This window comes from Portunus trituberculatus, chromosome 33 (assembly GCF_017591435.1).
Source record: "Portunus trituberculatus isolate SZX2019 chromosome 33, ASM1759143v1, whole genome shotgun sequence".
NCBI classification, from domain to species: Eukaryota; Metazoa; Arthropoda; class Malacostraca; order Decapoda; family Portunidae; genus Portunus; species Portunus trituberculatus.
The window spans coordinates 15,112,634-15,135,133 of record NC_059287.1 but is presented as its reverse complement, the minus strand read 5'-3'; the positions used below and the strand labels follow the sequence as shown (position 1 = coordinate 15,135,133).

General features: G+C 43.4%; 1 protein-coding gene across 8 annotated transcripts in view; it reads left to right on the top strand.

Moving 5' to 3' along the window:
• LOC123512183 (sodium bicarbonate transporter-like protein 11) overlaps nt 1-22,500 on the top strand; it is a 209,590-nt gene that overhangs the window by 136,066 nt on the left and 51,024 nt on the right. For all 8 annotated transcript variants that reach the window (XM_045268425.1, XM_045268417.1, XM_045268419.1 and 5 more), the window contains 2 exons: nt 3,047-3,087; nt 10,156-10,360. In XM_045268425.1, coding sequence (XP_045124360.1) covers nt 3,047-3,087; nt 10,156-10,360 — 246 coding nt within the window. The remainder of the gene's footprint in view (nt 1-3,046; nt 3,088-10,155; nt 10,361-22,500) is intronic.

Sequence of the window (22,500 nt, the reverse complement as noted above, 5' to 3'; positions counted from 1 at the left end):
TAGCGTCACTCCGCGCCCGGTTAGTTAAACTTGTCAACGCTACGAAGGGCGTGATTGAGTTTAGGAGACGGAGTGAAGGACGAGGAGGAAGAGGGAGAGAGAGAGAGAGAGGGAGAGGGAGAGGGAGAGGTGTTGGATGGCTAGATGGGAAGAAAAGAGGTGAGTGAGTGAGGGAAGGTGGATGTGGATGGATGGGAGGGGAAAAAAGTGGAGGGAAGTGGTGTGTTGGAGAGAAAGGTTAGTTGAGGGAGGAGAGGAGAGGTGGTGATGGGAGGAAAAGAGATGAAGAGGTGGAGAGGAAAGTGAGGGGAGAGAAGGAGGGAGAGGAAAAGGGGCGCAAGGGATCAAATTAGGGCCTCTTATAACCCAGTGGAGAGAGAGAGAGAGAGAGAGAGAGAGAGAGAGAGCGGTAGTTTGTTTCCTTATTTATCGTTCTTTTTTATTCGTATTTTTTCAGAAAGCCGTGAATTACCCTCAGTTTGGCCTTGAATGTGCTCTCTCTCTCTCTCTCTCTCTCTCTCTCTCTCTCTCTCTCTCTCTCTCTCTCTCTCTCTCTCTCTCTCTCTCTCTCTCTCTCTCTCTCTCTCTCTCTCTCTCTCTAAGGCGCCATAAGTAAGCTTCCAATAATATTTTCTCTATTATTGTCTTGGGAAAGACTGTATTCTCTCTCTCTCTCTCTCTCTCTCTCTCTCTCTCTCTCTCTCTCTCTCTCTCTCTCTCTCTCTCTCTCTCTCTCTCTCTCTCTCTCTCTCTCTCTCTCTCTCTCTCTCTCTCTCTCTCTCTCTCTCTCTCTCTCTCTCTCTCTCTCTCTCTCTCTCTCTCTCTCTCTCTCTCTCAGAAGAAGAAGACATTTTTAGTGGAGAATACAATAATTAACTTCTGTTCAATGAATCGCGAAATTTTAAACGTGTAGATAAAATGAACGTAAAATTGAATATGTTTTAATAATTGTCAATGTAGCTGATCATTTTATTTTATTTTATTTCAGTTAGTGTTCCATAATCTTACGTTTGTGTTACCAATTCTCTAGTTTTTTTTTTTTTTACCCTTTATCTGCGAAATGCAATGCCTTAGAATTTTAACCCCTTCAGCACTAAGACGCATTTTTACCATGAGTGTTGGATATGATTACACGAATTTATTGACATTCGGAAGGGTCTATGGAGATCAGAAGGTTAATGGCCAGAGTCTTCAGTATTTTAATCCCCACATGAGTTTCTGAAGCTGTATAAAATCATCAAATAGTAACCAGACTGAGTGTAAAAACGTGTCACGGTACTAAAAGGGTTAAAAAGTGTCTATGGAGATCAGAAGATTAATGGACAGTCTTCACTATTTTAATCTCCACATGAGTTTCTAAAGTTGTATAAAATCAAGTAGTAAGCAGAATGAGTATGAAAACGTGTCATGGTACTGAAGGGGTTAAAAAGGGTTAATGGAGGTCAGAAGATTAACGGCCAGAGTCTTCACTATTTTAATCCCCACATGAGTTTCTGAAGCTGTATAAAATCATGAAATAGTACTTTGGGTATGTTTTAGGGTATATTTAGGTGTATATTCGTATTTTTGGTGTATTTTGGGTGTATTTAGGTGTATTTGAGTAAATTTGGGATACTTTAGGTGTATTTATTTATTTAGAGGCATTTTGGGTGTATGTTTGGGGTATTTTGGTATATGAATGTGAAAACGTGTCATGATACTGAAGGGGTTAAAACCATATACAAAATTATTTAAAAAAAGAACATATGAAAGGAAAATTCCGTGAAATGTGTGAATATTTTAACTTCTGAATAGCTCTTTGTTTATAAGCGACTGTAGAAAACAAGGAAAAAAAAAAAAAGGAAAAATAAAGAAACCAGCATGTTAGTCACTATAGAAAACAAAGGAAAGGAAGGAAGGAACATGTCAGCAACTGTGGAAAGCAAAGAAAAGAAAGAAAACATGTTAGCAAGTATAGAAAAAAAAAGAAAGAAAGAAAGGAAGGAACATGACGTGTGGTTAGCGATGAAGGATTGGTATAGTGGTTAACAGTGATAGGGTTGACAGTTGTGGTGTTCATAATTTGGGTATTTTGAGTGTATTTTTCGTATTTTTCGGTATTTTGGGCTTATTTAGGTGTATTTGGATAAATTTGGCGTATTTTCGGTGTCTTTTTGAATCTATTTGTGTATTTTTAGGCATTTTGGGTGTATGTTTGGGGTATTTTGAGTATATTTTGCTGTTTTGGGCGTATTTGGGGTATATTTGTGTATTTTGGGGTATATTTGGGTATTTAGAGTATATTCTGGGTTTAATTGGATGTATTTGGATATTTTCGGAGTGTTTTAGGGTATTTTGGATGTGTTTTGGGGTGTATTTGGGATGTATTATGAGTGTGTTTTGTGTGTATTTTTCGGTAGTTTTATTGTGTTAGTTCATAATTCACACACTCGTAGTTTATGTTGTGTGTGTTGGTGGTTTGTGTTTTAAATAGCAGTGTTTTGGCTGTGTTGGTTGTTGGCTTCAGTGTTGGTGTTTTAATTAATTTCTCGTGTTCCCATGTCCAGCTTGTGTTGTTGTTGTTGTTGTTGTTGTTGTTGTTGTTGTTGTTACTGTTGTTGTGTCTTGCTCTGTTTTTTTCAATTTGTCAAGAAGTGAGGGTTTATTTCTTTCCATGTATTTTAGTGCCCTATCTTGTGTGTTTCCTATTTTTTTTTCTTTGTTTTTGTAATTTTGTATCAATTTTGAATGCTGTTGTCCATAAATTATCTGTTTATTTATTTATGTATCTGTTTATTTATCTTTGTATCTACCTAACCTTTTATCTATTTATCTGTCTGTCTATGTACTTTTGTATCTGTCTACCTTACTATCTATTTCTGTTTATCTATCTATCTATCTATCTATCTATCCATCTATCTGTCTATCTATCTTTGTATCTACCTATCCTTCTATCTACCTATCCATTTATACCTATCTATCTATCTATCTATCTATCTATCTATCTATCTATCTATCTATATAAATAAAAAAGAAATACCTAGCTAATTATTTTCTCTCCCCACAGATGATGGCGACGAGGTGACACTTATGTATGCCAAGCATGAGGTACGTTTGTCTGTCCGTGTGTGTGTGCGTGTGTGCGTGTGTGTGTGTGTGTGTGTGTGTGTGTGTGTGTGTGTGTGTGTGTGTGTGTGAGTTATTGACACGGAAATGGTGTCTGTATCATATCTTTTTTCTGTTTATTTATGTGTTTGTGTTTATTTATTCATTCTTTTTGAGTTTATTTCTTAGTGTCAGTCAGTAAATTGAAAAAAAAATAATATCAACAGTAAGAAATTAAGGACATTTATATATTTTTGTGAGTCTGTTTATTTTTCTTGTATTCAGTTTATTTATCTTTTTATTTGATTTATTTATTAGTATCAGGAACTTCACATATTCAAAATTAATACAAAAAATCTATATAAGAAAATATTAAGTTTTTTTTGTATTTTTATTAGCTTTTCAGTTTAGTAATGTTTTTGTCTTCAATTTTCTCTTTAACCCCTTCAGTACTGTGATGCTTTTCTACCTTGAGTGTTCTGTGTCATTAGGCGACTTTATTGACATCAGGAACGGTCTATGGAGGTCAGAAGTTTAATGGCCAAAGTTTTCAGTATTTCAATCCCCCACATGAGTTTCTGAAGCTGTATCAAATCACCAAATAGTAAGTAGAATGAAGAAGAAAACGCGTCACGATACTGAAAGGGTTAAGGTTTTTTTCTATTTTTATAAGGTCAATGTTTTACAAATATATCATAATTACATCAGACTTACAATCATTCAAGTTCAGTTTGTTTTTTTTTGTTTTTACTAATTTCTCTCAAGTTCAGAAGATATTTTCATTTGAAGCTATTTGAATATACATTGATTTTATTTTCATTTCATTATTCATTTATCTGTTTTATTTATCTAGTTTTTTCTTTCAAGCTAAATTGGGTCCTTATAACAAAACCCATTCCTGTGTTAATGTTAATGAAGCTGGTGTGTGTGTGTGTGTGTGTGTGTGTGTGTGTGTGTGTGTGTGTGTGTGTGTGTGTGTGTGTGTGTGTGTGTGTGTGTGTGTGTGTGTGTGTGTGTGTTGCAATCTGAGTTGTTGGATGCTTTACGGTTTATTGTAAGGTGATAATGTGTGCCTTGTGTTCTCTCTTATTCCGGAAGGGTTGTGTTTTGTTGACGTGTGGCGCCAGAATCCCTTAGCTTGTGCTGTGCCTCATGTAAACTGTCTCACTACTCAGTGGTTTGTTTCTATTCACTCCTGGAACTTTAAACTCACAACAGAATCAGATTGGTCAGAATATTTGGTGTCAGTTCAGTGTTTTTTTGCTCATATAATCAATTTTTGCCTTCATCTTCAATATTTTTTAATCGACTTTTTTTTCCAGCAATGATGTCTTTTATATAATCTAGCATATATATTTTTAATACATGAATTTTTGTCTGTAATATTTTTTTTTTCAGCAAAGCACCAAGAACTATAATATTTTTGACGTATAATCCAATTTTTTCCACCAATAACCATGTCTTTTGTCAGTAACCTAGTGCATGATTTTTCTTTCCCCCTGTCTTTTAATGGTGATGAAATTGAAGTGACAAATCTCCTCAGCAGCGGCGCGCGTCCCATGTGTTGTGTTACGTAGTCTCCAAGAAGGTGACCGTTTTCTCTGAGCCACGAGGGAGGGTCGTAGAGAACGGGAATATTCCATCGCCAACTATACTAAAGTCGCGCTCTCAGAAGCCACTATCCTTAGATCAGCTCCCTTACCGCCCTGCTACTTCACCCCCACAGCAGCTTAATCCCCATTGCTGAAATCCCCGCGAGGGCTTAAATTAATACGTTTTTTTCCCCTATTTCCTCTTCTCATCCTCTTTTTTTTTTTTTTCGTCTCTCCCTCTTTTATCTTGTTTTATCATTATTCATCTTGACCTTCCCTTCCCTCATGTCTTGTCCCTCCACGATGTGAATTAGTCTCCTTAAACTTACCTTTCCGTACCTTCTTTTCCTCCACCGTGACCTCTATCCCTCTCTCCCTCTCCCTCTCTCTCCCTCTCCCTCTCACACCAGCACTCTCTTGGTGTGAGTGTATTGATCTGACCTAGTTCACAGTTCCCTCCCTCCCTCCCCTCTACCTTCCCCTCTCCCTTGTTCCCTCCCTTCCATTCCTCCTCTCCCCCAACTCTCTCTCTCTCACTCTCCCCTCTCTCTCTCTCTCTCTCTCTCTCTCTACCTCCCTCGCTTATGTGGGTGACTCGGCCAAAAGATGCAACCACGTGTTCTCTCTCTCTCTCTCTCTCTCTCTCTCTCTCTCTCTCTCTCTCTCTCTCTCTCTCTCTCTCTCTCTCTCTCTCTCTCTCTTGTTATTGTTATTTTTATCAATATCATTTGCTGTCATCACCTTGCAACATTCTCTCTCTCTCTCTCTCTCTCTCTCTCTCTCTCTCTCTCTCTCTCTCTCTCTCTCTCTCTCTCTCTCTCTCTCTCTCATCCACTTTTCTTAGAATTGGAGGAAACTGGTCTTTTGGGAGGAGGAACGAATGGAGGGAGAGAAGAGAGAGTGGAGGAGAGGTGGAGAGGGAGAGAAGAATAACAGATAAAATGAAAGAGGAAGAGAGGAGGGGAGGAGGAAAGACTGGAGTGGGAGATAGAAGGAAGGAAAGAAAGAGAGTAGTGAAAGAAGGTAGAAGAGGGAGAAGGGAGAGGGGAGAGAGAGAGAGAGAGAGAGAGAAAAGTTGTAGTGAAGCCAAATTCTTATCGATCAAATGGGGAAGCAAATCAAGCTCTCTCTCTCTCTCTCTCTCTCTCTCTCTCTCTCTCTCTCTCTCTCTCTCTCTTTGCTCCCCATCCCCTATTCCTCCCCCCTCTCCCTCTCCCTCTCCCTTTCCCTCTCTCTTTTCCTCCATTTCCATCCTTCCCTCCTTCCCTGCTTAACTTATTCCTACCCCCTCCTCCTTTTTCACCTCCCTCTCCTCCTCCTCCTCCTCCTCCTCCTCCTCCTCCTCCTCCTCCTCCTCCTCCTCCTCCTCCTCCTCCTCTACACCATTTAACTCTGAATCTTTTTCTTAACTATATTCCTCTTCTCTCACTCACTCACTCGCTCACTCACTCACTTTCTCTCTTTTCTCTCTCTCTTTCATAAGTAGGCAAAATATTTATCACGTGACTCAGAAGGTAGATGCTCTCTCTCTCTCTCTCTCTCTCTCTCTCTCTCTCTCTCTCTCTCTCTCTCTCTCTCTCTCTGGTAAGTAGCCAAGAGGTGATATAACACTACTTTTTATTTTTTTTCCCTCCTTTTGCTTTCCTTTTCTCTATATTTTCCTCATTTTTTTTCCTTTTTTCCCTCATTTTTAGTAGTTCCTTTTCACTTTTACTTCCTCATTATTATTTTTCTTTTTTCCAATTGATTCTTTTACTTTTCATCTTAGTTTTCCATAAGATAATATTCTCTCTCTCTCTCTCTCTCTCTCTCTCTCTCTCTCTCTCTCTCTCTCTCTCTCTCTCTCTCTCTCTCTCTCTCTCTCTCTCTCATAAGATGCAATGTATCAGGAGTAGTTATGACGTCAGAACACAGATGACGTCACAGCTTCCTACCCACACTTGTCACCTGCGTGTGTGTGTGTGTGTGTGTGTGTGTGTGTGTGTGTGTGTGTGTGTGTGTGTGTGTGTGTGTGTGTGACTGAAGTAAAGAAGGAAATCATCATGGAGAATAAGAAAATAATTGTGTGTGTGAGTCTGTGAGAGAGAGAGAGAGAGAGAGAGAGAGAGAGAGAGAGAGAGAGAGAAGGGGGGATTGGAGTGGACGGAGTAATGTATGATGGAAGTAAGTGGATGGAGAGAGAGAGAGAGAGAGAGAGAGAGAGAGAGAGAGAGATGAAGGAGGGATGGAGGGGAAATATTGGGTGTTGGAGGAAACTTTTAGGGAGGGGGAGATGAGGGAAGGGGGTAGGGGAGAGGGAAACACCCACGCAGACGTTATCTTATTGATCAGAGACGTCCCTTCCCCTCCCTCCCTCCCACCCCCACCCTCACTCTCCCCTCCCTTCACTCCTTTCCTCTCTCCCTCCCTCCCTTCCTTTTCCTTCGTGTTTCCTCTGTTTCTTGTCTCTTTTTATCCTTTCATGTGTTTCGTTTTATCTTTCCTTCCTTCCTTCCTTCCTTCTTTCCTTCATATTGTCATTTCTTCCTTTTTCGCCTGTTTTGCTTCGTTTCTTTCATTTTTGCTGTATCAATGTTTATTCAAATTTTTTTTTCCTTTTTCGTGTTTTTTCCCTCTTTTCCTCTCTCTTCTGATCTCCTTCATGTTTTTCTTTTTTTTTTCCTCCGAACGGCCTCAAGGAAAAGGACACAGCGGGGAGCTAAACACACACACACACACACACACACACACACACACACACACGTAACATCTAGTAGGTTGTATGACGTCACTTGTAAACACGGCCCGGTGCATTCTGGGTACGTGTGTGTGTGTGTGTGTGTGTGTGTGTGTGTGTGTGTGTGTGTGTGTGTGTGTGTTTACGTCAAGGCAACACAAACACTTCAAACATTCACATTGATGGGTTTGTTATATCCGGGTCAGTTAGCCTTGTGTTTCTCTCTCTCTCTCTCTCTCTCTCTCTCTCTCTCTCTCTCTCTCTCTCTCTCCGGTAATGTGACAGAGAATCATCGTCATCATCAGCTCGTCATTGCCCTACGTAATAATCCTTTAGTTTCGCCGATCTGATAGTTTACCTTCATAATTTTGCGTCACTCTTAGTAGCTCCTCCTCCTCCTCCTCCTCCTCCTCCTCCTCCTCCTCCTCCTCCTCCTCCTCTTCTCTGCGTTCCTTCGTATTCCTCCTTCCCTTCCTCCTCTCTCTTCAACCTCTCCCCCTTTCAGTTTCTCTCTCTCTCTCTCTCTCTCTCTCTCTCTCTCTCTCTCTCTCTCTCTCTCTCTCTCTCTCTCTCTCTCTCTCTCTCTCTCTCTCTCTCTCTCTCTCTCTCTCTCTCTCTCTCTCTCTCTCTCTCTCTCTCTCTCTCTCTCTCTCTCTCTCTCTCTCTCTCTCTCTCTCTCTCTCTCTCTCTCTCTCTCTCTCTCTCTCTCTCTCTCTCTCTCTCTCTCTCTCTCTCTCTCTCTCTCTCTCTCTCTCGTTCGTTGTCCCTCTCTCTCTCTCTCTCTCTCTCTCTCTCTCTCTCTCTCTCTCTCTCTCTCTCTCCCATTCTCCATGTTCTTCCCCGCCTCCCTCCCTCCCTCCTTCCTTCCCCTCCCCCATGTTTCTGTCTATATTCTCTGCTTTCCCCAGCCGCTCCTCCACCCTCAGTCTCCTGCCTTCGTTATCTTCCCCTCTCTTGTTCCCTCTCCTCCATTCCCACTCCTCCCCTCGTTCTCTAGTTCTCTCCTTTTCCCTTCCCGTTCCTCTTTGTCCGCCCTTCCCTCTCCCTGCTTCAGTCTGCACTCCCTGTTCCCCCGCCTCCCCCGCTTCCCCCTCTGCCTCACATTCTCTCTCCCCTCCTCGCCTCACTCTTGTCCTGTCCTCTCTATTCTCCACCCTCACTCCCTCTCTTCCTTCCTTTGCATTCTCAAACCCCCACCTCTCCCTCCCTCCTTCCCCTGCCCTCGCCCAGTGTTGCCTCCTCGCGTGCCTACCCCCCACCTCCCCCTAAGCAGGGCTCGGGGCGGGTGGGGCGGGGTGGTGGCGGTGTTGGTGGTGGTGGTGACGGTGTTGGTGTCGACTTAGTGCACCACCGCCGTACCAGATCCTAGGTCAGGATCCGCACGTGTGGCTCCCGTGACTGGCGTGCCCCGCCACGTGGCGGCCTCGGGCACGCGGCGAGGGTGAGTATGAGAGACGCGTCCCGGGACGCCGTGGGTCGGGCGTGGGTCGACGCGGGGTGAATGGGTTGCGGGCACGAGGACCGGTGCGCGAGGGCGGTGAGTGCGCGGCGCGGGCGGCGGGCGGCGGGCGGCGGGCGGCGGCCAGTGTGGTGCAGCGAGTGGCGCGAGCAGGATGTGGGCGGCCGGCGCCGGTCGGTGAGGACGGCGTGGCCAGCGAGATGGTGCTGCGGGCCGCTGTGTCTGCCGCGCCCCCCGGGGCACCCCCGCGACCCCCGGGGCCTCCTCCGCCTGCGGGACCCACCCAACCCCAGCTCCCGGCCTCCTCGCCCAAAACCTCTCCGCTGCCCTCGCGAGCTGAGCTGCCCAGGCTGCCCCCGCCCCCCTCCAGCCCCAACCCGAGCACAGGACGCAGGTCCCCAGCTTCGTCCCCCCACAGTCCTCTGCTGGCCAGAGACCGCGGCTCCACCCCCGCCACTCCTGCCACCGCGGTCCCCACCCCAGCGTCCTCCGCCCCGGCCAAGCTAGGGACGGGCGGGGCCGGGCGCGGCGCCCCAAGTCAAGCGCCCCGAGCCCCACGACCTCTTCCTCCACCCCACCGGCTCATTCGACAACACTCGTTGGCGGCTGTGTTAGGGTTGTTCCGGGGCCGCGAGGAGCGGGGTGGGTCAGGTGGGTCGGGCGGGGCCCCTGAGGAATGGCCCCCCGTGCGGGAGGAGCAGGAGGCCGAGGAGTCCGAGGAGGAGCGTTGCTCCGGCGCCAACAACTCCCGCTCCCACTCCATCCCGTCCACCTCGGTGCCGCACCTGCCGCAGGAAACCCGACGCAAGCGGCGCAGCTCGTGCCACACGGACTCGAGTGGCCTGGTGGTGCCGCTGCCCCCGCCGCCTCAATCCATCAAGAAGAAGACTCTGAGCAGCGAAGCCACCACCGCGGCGGCGGCAGCGGCCACGCGGCGCTGCTCCCTCACGCTGCCCTACCCGGCGCTGTACGGCTCGTGGCAGAGCAGCGCCTCGGCTCCTGGCAGCCGCCACGGCAGCAGCGAGATGCCCCCCGGTGGGGTGGGCATCGTGCGGCGAGCGGCGCCCCCAGTGGCCGTGGAGATGATTTCCATGGCGGGACAAGGCAGCCAGGGGGCATCTAACAGTTGTAACGTCAGCCAGGCCCCTCCGCCACCCCCCACGTCGACCCCTATGACCACTTCCTCCTCCTCCGCCCCCTTGCTTCCCTCTCCTCCTCCGGAGATGGGGCACTCGGGCCCCACGGGGGGCTCCCTGCCGCCGGTGAGGGAGGCGATGACCAACTTGCTCGCCTCCTCCCAACAGAAGGTGCCCATGAAGGACTTCGGGTCGGAGGTCCGCGCCTCCATGGACATCGCGCACTTCCTGTCGCAGGCGACGCTGGTGCTGGACGTGGCCGAGACCTCCCTGGAGGGCATCTGCGACCTGCTGCTGACCAAGCTGCTGGAGCAGGACGAGCCGCTCTGCTCCGTGGCCGAGGCCAAGTCCATCCTCTTCACCCACGACACTTGTGAGTACCTGTGTGCACTGCCGCCCCGCACAGGCAGCGCTTGGGGCGGCTGAGTGCTGGGCTGGTGTCGTCCCCGCTGCGGGGCTGCCCGGGGCGGGGACGGCAGCCAGGCGCGACGCGGACAGTCGATAAGTCACGGGATACTTGGTGCACAGGGGGGTACGTACACGGGTGTGTGTGTGCGTGCGTCTGTTTGTCAGTGTGTGTGTGTGTGTGTGTGTGTGTGTGTGTGTGTGTGTGTGTGTGTGTGTGTGTGTGTGCGAGTGTGAGTATGAATGCGTTTGTGTCTGTGTGTGTGTGTGTGTGTGTGTGTGTGTGTGTGTGTGTTTGTGTGTTTGTGTGTCTGTGAGTGCATTGGTGTGTCAGTATCTGCATTGGTGTGCTGGTATTTGTGTGTGTGTGTGTGTGTGTGTGTGTGTGTGTGTGTGTGTGTGCGTGCGTGTTCGTCTGTGTGTCTGTGTATGTATATGTGTGTGTGAGTGAGTGCATAGTGAAGTGTGTGTGCAAGTGTGTGCGTGTAATGGCCAGTGTGACCTTTGGAGCAGCAGCAGCACAACCACCACTACCACCACCACCTCCGCCGCCGCCACCGCCACCACCACCCCCAGTATTTGTGTCTGGAGGGGGGCGGGGAGTGCATGGCGGGGGCGGCGGTGTGCGGGGCGTCTGCTGCCGCCGCCGGGCCACGAGGTAAACAGGATCACAGGGGCTCAGTCTTACTCCACTAAATTTGACGCTGGATGTCGACCGCACGGATAGCCAGTCAACAACACTCTTTCCTCCTTCCCTCCCTCCCTCCCTTCCTTCCCTTCTTTCCCTCCCCTTCCCTCCCTACCCTCCATCTTCTTCCTCTCTCCATCCTTCCTGCGGCTCCTTTCATTTCTTGCTCCTCCTCTTCCTCCTCCTCCTCCTCCTCCATTTCCCCTCCTTCCTCCTTCTCCTGGTATATATTTCCCACATATTATTACTACATTAAAGAGAGAGAGAGAGAGAGAGAGAGAGAGAGAGAGAGAGAGAATCAGAAGGCAAAAGTCATCAGAATCTCGAGTCCACATCCAAGGGGAATATCTCTTGTCAAAACAGCTCGAGATTAACCTTCTCTCTCTCTCTCTCTCTCTCTCTCTCTCTCTCTCTCTCTCTCTCTCTCTCTCTCTCTCTCTCTCTCTCTCTCTCTCTCTCTCTCTCTCTCTCTCTCTCTCTCTCTCTCTCTCTGATATCCACTACCCCCCCTCTACTCTCTTTTCATCATGAATAATATCTGAGGTTCCTTTTCTTCTATCGTGTCTCAAGATCAACGAAAACAAGTCTTCTCTCTCCTTTTCTCTCCTTTCGTCCTCTCTCTCTCTCTCTCTCTCTCTCTCTCTCTCTCTCTCTCTCTCTCTCTCTCTCTCTCTCTCTCTCTCTCTCTCTCTCTCTCTCTCTCTCTCTCTCTCTCTCTCTCTCTCTCTCTCTCTCTCTCTCTCTCTCTCTCTCTCTCTCTCTCTCTCTCTCTCTCTCTCTCTCTCTCTCTCTCTCTCTCTCTCTCTCTCTCTCTCTCTCTCTCTCTCTCTCTCTCTCTCTCTCTCTCTCTCTTAGTCTTTCCTCGTGTCTCCTTCTCTTCATGTGTACCTCGACCAAACCTGCATCCTTCCTTTTCTTCATTTCTTCCTCCTCCTCCTCCTCCTCCTCCTCCTCCTCCTCCTCCTCCTCCTCCTCCTCCTCCTCCTCCTCCTCCTCCTCCTCCTCCTCCTCCTCCTCCTCCTCCTCCTCCTCCTCCTCCTCCTCCTCCTCCTCCTCCTCCTCCTCCTCCTCCTCCTCTCTAAATGTCCTCCTCATCCATTTTCTCTGTATTGCACACACACACACACACACACACACACACACACACACACACACACACACACACACACACACACACACACACACACACACACACACACACACACACACACACACACATAGAGAGAGAGAGAGAGAGAGAGAGAGAGAATGGTAATAATAGTAGTAGTAGTAGTAATAATAGTAGTAATGATAATAATAATAATAATAATAATAATAATAGTAATAATAATAATAATAATGTTACGAACGGGGCTTAACTTTTCGTGCCGACCAATTCCAGTGGCGATATTAATTCTATTTAAACTCGCAAATACCTGTTTTCGGGATCAGCGCGTTCAGGTCATCACTAATTAATGTCATTCTCACCTGCTCCATTCCTCCGCGTTACCTGACACAACCTAAACCCTCCAATCATACCCTTTCTCTCTCTCTCTCTCTCTCTCTCTCTCTCTCTCTCTCTCTCTCTCTCTCTCTCTCTCTCTCTCTCTCTCTCTCTCTCTCTCGTTCGCAGCGCCTAAAAATAACATAAGGGTGAGATGTAAATAAAATAGCGAAGTCCAGTACCTGTTTTGATAGTTCACCCAGCTGCGATATACCTGGTGAGGGGGGGGGAGGGAAAAGTATGAAAAAATAAAGCAAATAAGTTAATCCTACGCCTTTATTGTGAGTCTGCATTTTTCTCTCTCTCTCTCTCTCTCTCTCTCTCTCTCTCTCTCTCTCTCTCTCTCTCTCTCTCTCTCTCTCTCTCTCTCTCTCTCTCTCTCTCTCTCTCTCTCTCATGGTTAGTTTTTGACCTTTCCTGTTGTTTTTTTTCTCTCTCTGTGTCTCTCTTCCTCTTCCTCTTTCTCTCTCTCTCTCTCTCTCTCTCTCTCTCTCTCTCTCTCTCTCTTTTCTCTCACTTTCTTTTCTTCCTGTAGTTTGAAGTGTCAGAAGTTAATTTGACAGGCTTTCCTATTTTAAACCTTCCAATTCTTCTCTTTTTTTTTTTATTGAATCTGCCTGTCTCTCTCTCGCTTTCTCTCTTTCTCTCTTTTTCTTTTTTTTTCTTATCCTTACTCTCTTTTTTTTTTACTCTGGCAGGAAGTATCAGGAGAAATTTGACTGGCTTTCCTATTTTCTCTCCCTTTTTCTTTTTTACCCTTCAAATTTTCTTTCTCTTTTTTGCGTCTTTTTAACCCTCTTTTTTTCTTTCTCTCTCTTACATGTAATCCTATTTTAAACTTTACCATCTTCTTCCTCTTTTTCTCTTTCCTTTCTTTTCTGCCTACTTTTCTCTTTATCTTTCCTCTTCTCTCTCTCTTTTACGTTGTTTTTTTTTTACTTTTCTTTCCTATTTAAAACTTTCCTGTTCTTTTCCTTTTCCTTTCTTTACTTTTCCTTTCTCTCTCGGCATTTGGTCAAGTCTTTATGCTCAGTTTAGTCTAACGCTCCTTCTCAGACTCCATTTGCGGCTCAAAGAAAAGAAAAAGGAAAAAAGAGGAAAAGGAAAGGAAAAAGAAAGAATCGGGGTTATATTCTTCCACTCTCTTACATACTCAAGTGATACGAATTTCCCTTAAGGGTTCCAATGCTAGTGTCAAGCGATCACGGACTTTTGATAAGAGAAGTGTATGATTTTCCGAGGTTGTTTTAGGCATAGAGTCTTTAGGTTAGGTTAGGTTAGAATAGGTTAGGTTAGGTGATAGGGAGGCAGAGTGCAGCTTGAGAGAGAGAGAGGGGGGGGGGGGGGGGGAATTTTCCAGGACTAATAGTAAAAAAAATTAAGGAATCTTATTTATAGTATCTTAGAAGAGAGAGAGAGAGAGAGAGAGAGAGAAAAAAATATCTTTTCTAGAACAGTAATAGGAAGAAAATAACGGAAGCTTACTTATAGTGCGTTAGAGAAAGAGAGAGAGAGAGAGAGAGATAGTACTGTATATATCCACATCCTTTAACCCATCAAAAGATAAATGAATTGAAAAGAGAGCATTCCATCAAGTCTAGCTACCAAAAATCTTGATGTCCAACTAACTAATGGTGGAATGCTCTCACACTGAAGGGAACAAAGGCCCTGTTGATGTGAAGGCGACACGTTCAGATGACCAAATAACACAGGGCCAATAACCATAGTACTGAGGGTCACGCGACTCACACTGGCCATAGGAAAATAACAGGAAAAAGGCATAGAAGAGCTTGCTGCTGTGTTGCTGTAGTTTGACATTTACTGAAAGGTGTTTGGCTGGTTACATTAGAGTACAATAGAGAGGTTTTTTTTCCGTTAATTGTACAGTTATATAGATTTCGTAGAGCTTCTTGTGTTAAGCCTTCCATTTTTGTTGTTGGTGTTTATTGAAAGATGTCAGTGTGGTTACCTTAGACAGTAAATAGAGGTTAATTTAGTGTTTCAGCAATAGTGCAATTATATAGATTTAGTAAAGCTTGTTCTGTTAAGCATCTCACTTTTTAACTCTGATGTTGATTGAAAGTTATTTGTCTGGCTATATTAGAAAGAAAATAAAGGTTTTTTTTTTACCAGCAGTAGTACAGTTAGAATAGGTTAATTTAGTTATTTCAGCAATAGTACAGTTATATAGATTGAGTAAAGCTTGTTGTGTTAAACCTCTCACTTTTTAACTCTGATGTTGATTGAAATATGTTTGTCTGGTTATATTAGAGAGAGAAAATAGAGGTTTTTTTTATCAGCAATAGTACAGTTATATAAATTTCATAGAGCTTGTTGTGTTAAGCGTCTGACTTTTTTTTACTTTGATGTTGATTGAAAGTTATTTGTCTGGTTATATTAGAGAGAGAATAGAGGTTTTTATCAGCGGTAGTACAGTTAGAATAGGTTAATTTAGTGTTTCAGCAATAGTACAGTTCTATAGATTTAATAGAGCTTGTTGTGTTAAGCGTCTTTACTTTTCTTTGCTTTGATATTTCTTGAGAGATGTTAGTGTGGTTGCATTAGAGAGAGAATAGAAGTTAATTTAATGTTTCAGCAATAATACAGTTCTATAGATTTAGTAAAGCTTGTTGTGTTAAGCGTCTCACTTTTATGCTGTTGATATTGATTGCAAGGGAGAGAATAGAAGTTAATTTTGTCGTTTTTTCCAGCAATACAGTGGTAAATAGTCTTAGTGGAGGTTACTGTGCTGATTTTGTTCACTGTTATTCTCGTTTGATATTCACTGAAAGACACAGTAGAAAGATAAATAAGGTCAATTTTGTCGTTTTTTCCAGCAATACAGTGATAAAAGTCTTAGTGGAGGTTACTGTGCTGATTTTGTTCACTGTTACTGTCATTTGATATTCACTGTAAGATAATATTTTCACGGACACAGTAGAAAGAGAAATAAGGTCAATTTTGTCGTTTTTTTCCAGCAACACAGTTATAAGATGTCTTAGTAGAGGTTATCGTGTTAACTTTTCATTTCCTTGGTCGTCTTTTAACATTCACTGAAAGATGATGTTTGCACGCACACAGCTGAAGAGAAGGAAGGTTATTTCCGTCCCTTCCAGCAACACACGACGGTCATAAAAAGCCCCGGTCCAATTTGTCGTGTTATGTTACAGTTGTATTTTAACATTCACGGGATGGTAAGGTTTGCACGGGCACTTTTGAGGAGAAAGAAGGTTTTTATTGTCGTTTCCAGGCACTAGAAGCATTTAAGAGATTAGTTTAACCCGCCCTCAGTACCATGACGCATTTCCATATTCATTTTGCTTACTATTAGGTGATTTTATACAGCTTCAGAAACTTATGTACGGGATTAGAATAGTGAAGGCTGTGGTCATTAATCTTCTGACCTCCATGGACCCTTCCTAATGTCAATAACATCGTCTGATCATGCCCAGAACTCAAGGTAGAAATGCGTCCTAGTACTGAAGAGTTAAGAATGAGTGTCCTGGAAAAAAAATAATAATAAAGAAAATGAGTGTGTGAAATTTCAAATGAATGAATAATGTTAGCTCTCACTGTTATTCTCCCCAATCATTATAATCTCTATAATGAAACTAAAACGTGGCAAGAACAGCGTATTAAATGGTGAGTGGCGCTAAAAGGGAGGGAAAAGAGTATCCAATCATACTTATTTCACCACAACTGTCCTAATTTGAGACTACAATACACTGAAGCATTGAAGAAAAACATTAAAGTAAACTGTGGGAAATAAATCTACCACTAATCATTTGACAATAGGGAAACAAAAGTAAGAAAAGCATGGCAAGGTGGCTGCTAGAGGGAGAGAGGAAGGCAGGGAGGGAAGCAAGCAGGGATAGAGAGGGAGGGAGGGAGGGAGGGAGGCAAGCAGGGAGGGAAAAGAAAACGTGTCTTGTAGTGTGAAGCGAATCGAAGAGACGGGCCACTGACGCCTCGGTTCCGCCCGCCCGCTGGAATGTTGGTGCTGTGTAAATCATCCTTTTCCCCAGAATTCCTCGATAACTTCCCCAAACTTTCCGCAGCAGTGATTGTGAGGCGCTCCTGCTCATGCGCCTGCTATTGCTACTGCTCCTGGTGGTGGTGGTGGTGGAAGGGCAGTGTCTTTGCTAGTGTGGCCATACTACTGTTGTTGCTAAGAAACTGCTCCGTTTAACGATTAGCTAGAGCGATACAGTGACAGGTGCAGGTACAGCTCGTGACGGGGAGCAGGTGTGTTTTGTGGCTGTTCCGATTAATTTTCAGTCTCTCTCTATCTCTCTCTCTCTCTCTCTCTCTCTCTCTCTCTCTCTCTCTCTCTCTCTCTCTCTCTCTCTCTCTCTCTCTCTCTCTCTCTCTCTCTCGTCTTCAGCATCTTATTTGAATTACTACGCAGTAAGAAAATACAACAAAACCGTGACGTAAATGTGTTGTGTGTTTTTTTTTATCATGAATAGATAAATAGATAGATAGACACCTAAGTATATAGGCACAGAAATAGATGGATAGATGGACAAGCAGATAGATAGATACATGGCCATATAGATAGATAAATAGATAGACAGATATAAACAAGCAGATAGATAAACCATGTGAATATATAGATAGATAAACCAATAGATAGATAAATTTGTAGTACATATAGATGGAAGATAAAAAATGTTACTTCATATAGCCATTGATAGATAAACTGATAGATAGATCCCGAACTGCATAATGATGATGATGATGATGATGATGAAGGAAACAGAATAAAAATAGAAAAGAAAATAGAAAGGTCAAATTAAGAAACACGATTGGCATTCCGTGTGTGTGTGTGTGTGTGTGTGTGTGTGTGTGTGTGTGTGTGTGTGTGTGTGTGTGTGTGTGTGACCTTATCTCTCAACGGTGACCTTAAATATAAATCCCACTGTTTGTTGCTCTTCCTGTCAGTAAAAACTCGGAGAATTTATTTAATCTTTACTATCACAATTTTTTTTTTTTTTTTCATTTTTTTCCTCCTATCGTGCGAAATGTCCTAAAAATGTCCTAAAAAATCCTATGTCCAGATTGTCCCTTGTGCCTTTGACCTTTTATTTGTTTCTTTGTTTGTTTGTTTGTTTGTTTGCTTTCACGGTAACTTACGGTCTCTGGGGGACATTACTGCTAACTGCCATCTCTCTCTCTCTCTCTCTCTCTCTCTCTCTCTCTCTCTCTCTCTCTCTCTCTCTCTCTCTCTCTCTCTCTCTCTCTCTCTCTCTCTCTCTCTCTCTCTCTCTCTCTCTCTCTCTCTCTCTCTCTCTCTCTCTCTCTCTCTCTCTCTCTCTCTCTCTCTCTCTCTCTTCATCACCTCTATCAATGCAGGATTTTCTTTCATTTTTTTTTCTCTCTCTTCCCTTCCTCTTTTTTTTCCTTCGCCTTTGCCTTTTTCTTTCGCGTTAATCACATTGCCATTTTTTTTCATCGCTGAGTCTTATCCTGAGGAGGAGGAGGAGGAGGAGGAGGAGGAGGAGGAGGAATGACAAGGACAAGAACGAGGATGAGAACGAGGAAGAAGATAAGGAGGAGGAAGAGGAGTGGGAGAGAGGGTATTCTAAGAAGGTTAAAGAAGTAGAGAGAGAGAGAGAGAGAGAGAGAGAGTTGGAGGGCTGCTCTTGTTGTAGTAGAAGCAACGAAAGAAGAGTAGGACGTGGAGTAAGATGAAGTGGAGGTAAAGGAGAGGAAAGAAATAGGATGAAAGATAATTGGAAGAAGTGGAGGAGGAAGAGAAGGAGGAGTAAGAATAAAAGGAAGAGGAGTAGGAGGAGGAGGAGGATACTAAAAATTCACGCTATTTTATGTGTGTTCTGGTGGAAATAAGTGAACGAGAGAGAGAGAGAGAGAGAGAGAGAGAGAGAGAGAGAGAGAGAGAGAGAGAGAAAGTGAATTAGAGAACGGAAAGAATGAGGTAGGTTGTAATGTTCTAGGTGGGGGAGGAGGAGGAAAAAGAAGAATAGGAGGAGGAGGAGGAGAGGAGGAGGACAACAAGGAGGAGAAGGAAGAAGAATGTGGAGATTTTAAGGCACATAGTATGGATGTTAGAGAGAGAGAGAGAGAGAGAGAGAGAGAGAGAGAGGGTAGTGTAATGTATGGGGAGGCAGGGAGAAGATGTGGGAGTGGTGTGTGGTGGTGGTGGTGGTGGTGGTGGTGTTGGGGGGGTGTGGCGGGGGCAGAGCTTAAAGTCGGGGTGGCAAGGTTGACGCCTCAACCGCCCTGCCTGCCACCGCCCTCACCACTCCTTCCTGACACCCTTCACCGCCTTCTGCGTGTGTGTGTGTGGTGTTCATAGGTACCCATGAGTAAAGTGCCTCATGGAAAACTATAAATTAATCCACTTCACACACACACACACACACACACACACACACACACACACACACACACACACACACACACACACGTACATGACAAAACGTGCTGCATACTTTACACGTACATGACAGAGCCACAGCTTATCTAGTGTTTACATAGTGACGGCCAGATGTGTGCACGGCGCTGTGTCCGTGGGGGCCGTGTGTACGTACATGGGATTTCAGAAACGTACATGATGGCACTCGTAAACATATACACATTCGAAATTCCTGTGTGAAAGCGTATACATATGCTAAAACGTACATGGATGAAACACACACACACACACACACACACACACACACACACACACACACACACACACACACATATACACACGTGAAATATATGCAAGGTCATATGTACACTATTGAGAGAGAGAGAGAGAGAGAGAGAGAGAGAGAGAGAGAGACAGACAGACAGACAGACAGACAGACAGACAGACAAGGAGGCAGACAGGCAGGCAGGCAGGCAGGCAGGCAGGCAGACAAACAGACAGACAGGCAGACATACAGACAGGCAGATAAACAGAGACAAACATTCAACAGACAGACAGACAGAGAGAGAGAGAGAGAGAGAGAGAGAGAAAGAAAAAAAAGCTTCGTAAAAATAAAAACAGAATCGTTATGTTTGTTTTTGCATTGAGTGGCTCCTTAAAAAGTCGTATTTTTATTATTTATCTCTTTATTTTCATTGGTCAGATTATGCACTTCTTTTTCTCTTAATATTTCGGTAACACAATTTTTCGGCTCAATTATTGTTTTCATATTTATTTTCACTGAGGTAAAATTTTAAAGCTGGACATGAACGTAGTATGATGCATTTTGTCGTTTAAGATCTCTATACATTTTCGTTCAGTTTATTGAGTCAGTAGTCTGGATCTTTCACTGGTATAGTTATTCATATGAGGTCTCGTATTCAGAAACGCTTTACTCTCTCATCACGGCTATTTCCCAAGGCCACAGAGATGATTAGCATGGTTTTCAAGAGTGTTTTTCTAGTTGATAATGTAGAAATCTTGTCACTCTGTCTCTAGAACTATATAAACACCTTAAAAATATCTCGTGTAAATTTAAACTGTTTCAGCTTACATTTCTATTTCTCCAAGTGGTGTATCAGCCATTTTTCTATTTACAACTTAAGTTCATATTTTCGTTCCTTCATTATTGTATTTTTCATTCACTCAGGACATATTTTTTTTCTTGCTTGTCTTTAACCCATTCATTCCCTATTTTCACTTACATTTTCACAACCAACGAAAATGTCAATACTCTCCTTCACTCCGTTCAAATTTTCACTCGTTCTAATACCAAATCACAACACTGCTAGCTTTCTTCATTCAATTCACTTCCATTTTTTTTTTTTTTTTCACTTCCATTGTGGCTGATTCCTTTCTCATCTTTTTGGGAACTTGCAGTTTAAGTGGGCCTTTTTTTTTATATATATTTTGATGTCCTTCGCAGGCTTCCCTCTTCCATAAAAGAAAGAAAATACAAGGACAAAATGTTACTTCCTTCTTTCACACAGTTCACAAGTTCTCTCCATTTCAGATTTACACACATTTTAACACGAAATCACAACACTGCAAGCTTTTTTTCACTCAATTATCTTTTTTCCACCTGCATTCATTCATGGGAAAAATTTTACAGTTCTTTCACTCAGTTCATTCGTTCACTCCTTCAGTTCAGATTTACACACATCTTAACACGAAATTACAACACTGCAAGGTTCCTTCATTCAAGTCATTTTTTATCACCTTGCATTCGTACAAGGACAAAATTTTACTTGCTTCCTTTTCTCCTTTCACTCGTTCACTGATTCATTTCAAACTTAGACACGTTCTAACACCAAATCACAACACTGCAAGCTTTTTTTTCATTCAGTTTTCTTTTTTTTTCCACCTGCATTCACTCACGGGGAAAATTTTACGAGGTTCTTTCACTTGATTCATTCATTCACTTCAGTTCGGATTTAAACATATTTTAACACGAAATCACAACTCCGCAAGCTTTCTTCATTCACTTATTTTTTTCTACTTGCATTCGTACACGGGCAAAATATCAAGAGCTTCTTTCACTAAATTTTCTCGTTCACTATTTCAGTTTCAGATCTTCACACATTTTAAAGCCAAATCATAACTCTGCAAGATTTCTTCATTCAATTCATGAGTTTTTTTTCTTTACTTGCATTCATACACGGGCAAAAAATCACCAGTTTCTTTCTCTCAGTTCACTCATTCACTCCTTCACTTCAAATTTAGACACATTTTAACACCAAATCACAACACAGCGAGCTTTTCTTCTTTCAATTCACTCCTTCTTTATCACTTTCTGGATAACTCTTTAAGGGAATTGGCAACCTAGTGGGCCTTTTTTTTTTTTTTTTCATTTTTTGTTGCCCCTGGCCAGTTTCCTCTACTGCATGAAAAAAATAGACAAACTTGCATTTGTATGAGGACAGAACTTTACAAGCTTCTTTCTCTCAATTCACTCGTTCACTCCTTCAGTGTAAATTTTCACACATTCTGACTCCAAACCACAACACTGCGAGCTATCTTCATTCAGTTCACTAATTTATCACTTGCATTCACACACGGGCATAATTTTACAAGCTTCTTTCAATCAGTTCACGCGTTCACTATTTCAGTTTCAAATTTTCATACATTCTAACACGAAATCACAACATTGCAAGATTTTGTTTATTCAGTTCACTAATTTATCACTTGCATTCACACACGGGCATAATTTTACAAGCTTCTTTCAATCAGTTCACGCGTTCACTACTTCAGTTTCAAATTTTCATACATTCTAACACGAAATCACAACACTGCAACCTTCCTGTATTCAATTCGCTTCATTTTTCCACTTCCATTCGTTCGAGGACAAAATATCACTAGCTTTTTTCACTCATTTCATTCGTTCACTCCTTCAGTTCAAATTTACACACATTCTGACTCCAAATCACAACACTACAAGCTTCCTTCATTCAGTTCACCTTTTTATCACTTGCATTCATACACGTACAAAATATCACTAGTTTCTGTCATTCATTTCACGATTTCACACCTTCAGTTCAGATTGACACTCATATTAACACCAAATCATAATACTGCGAGCTATCTTCATTCAATTCACTTCGATTTTTACCACTTCCATTCGTTGAAGGACAAAATATCACTAGGTTACTTCTCCCGATTTCATCATTCATTCCTGTTTTTATTCTCATAGTTAGGACGTTTTCAGGAAGTGTCCGTGGAAATGTTCGTGTCCTTATTTCCACACCTGCTAAGCTCTCCTCCTCACTTATTGTCTTTCTTTTTAATAATCTTGTTTTCTTTATTCCATTTTTCCTTGTTTTTTTCTTTTCTTTTCCTCTTTTCGTAATCTCCATCCCGTCCTCCCCTTCTCTTAATTGCTCTTTACGTTCTCTCTCTCTCTCTCTCTCTCTCTCTCTCTCTCTCTCTCTCTCTCTCTCTCTCTCTCTCTCTCTCTCTCTATCTCTCTCTCTCTCTTTCCTTCCCTTTCTCTTTCACATTTCCTGACCTTTTGTATCTATT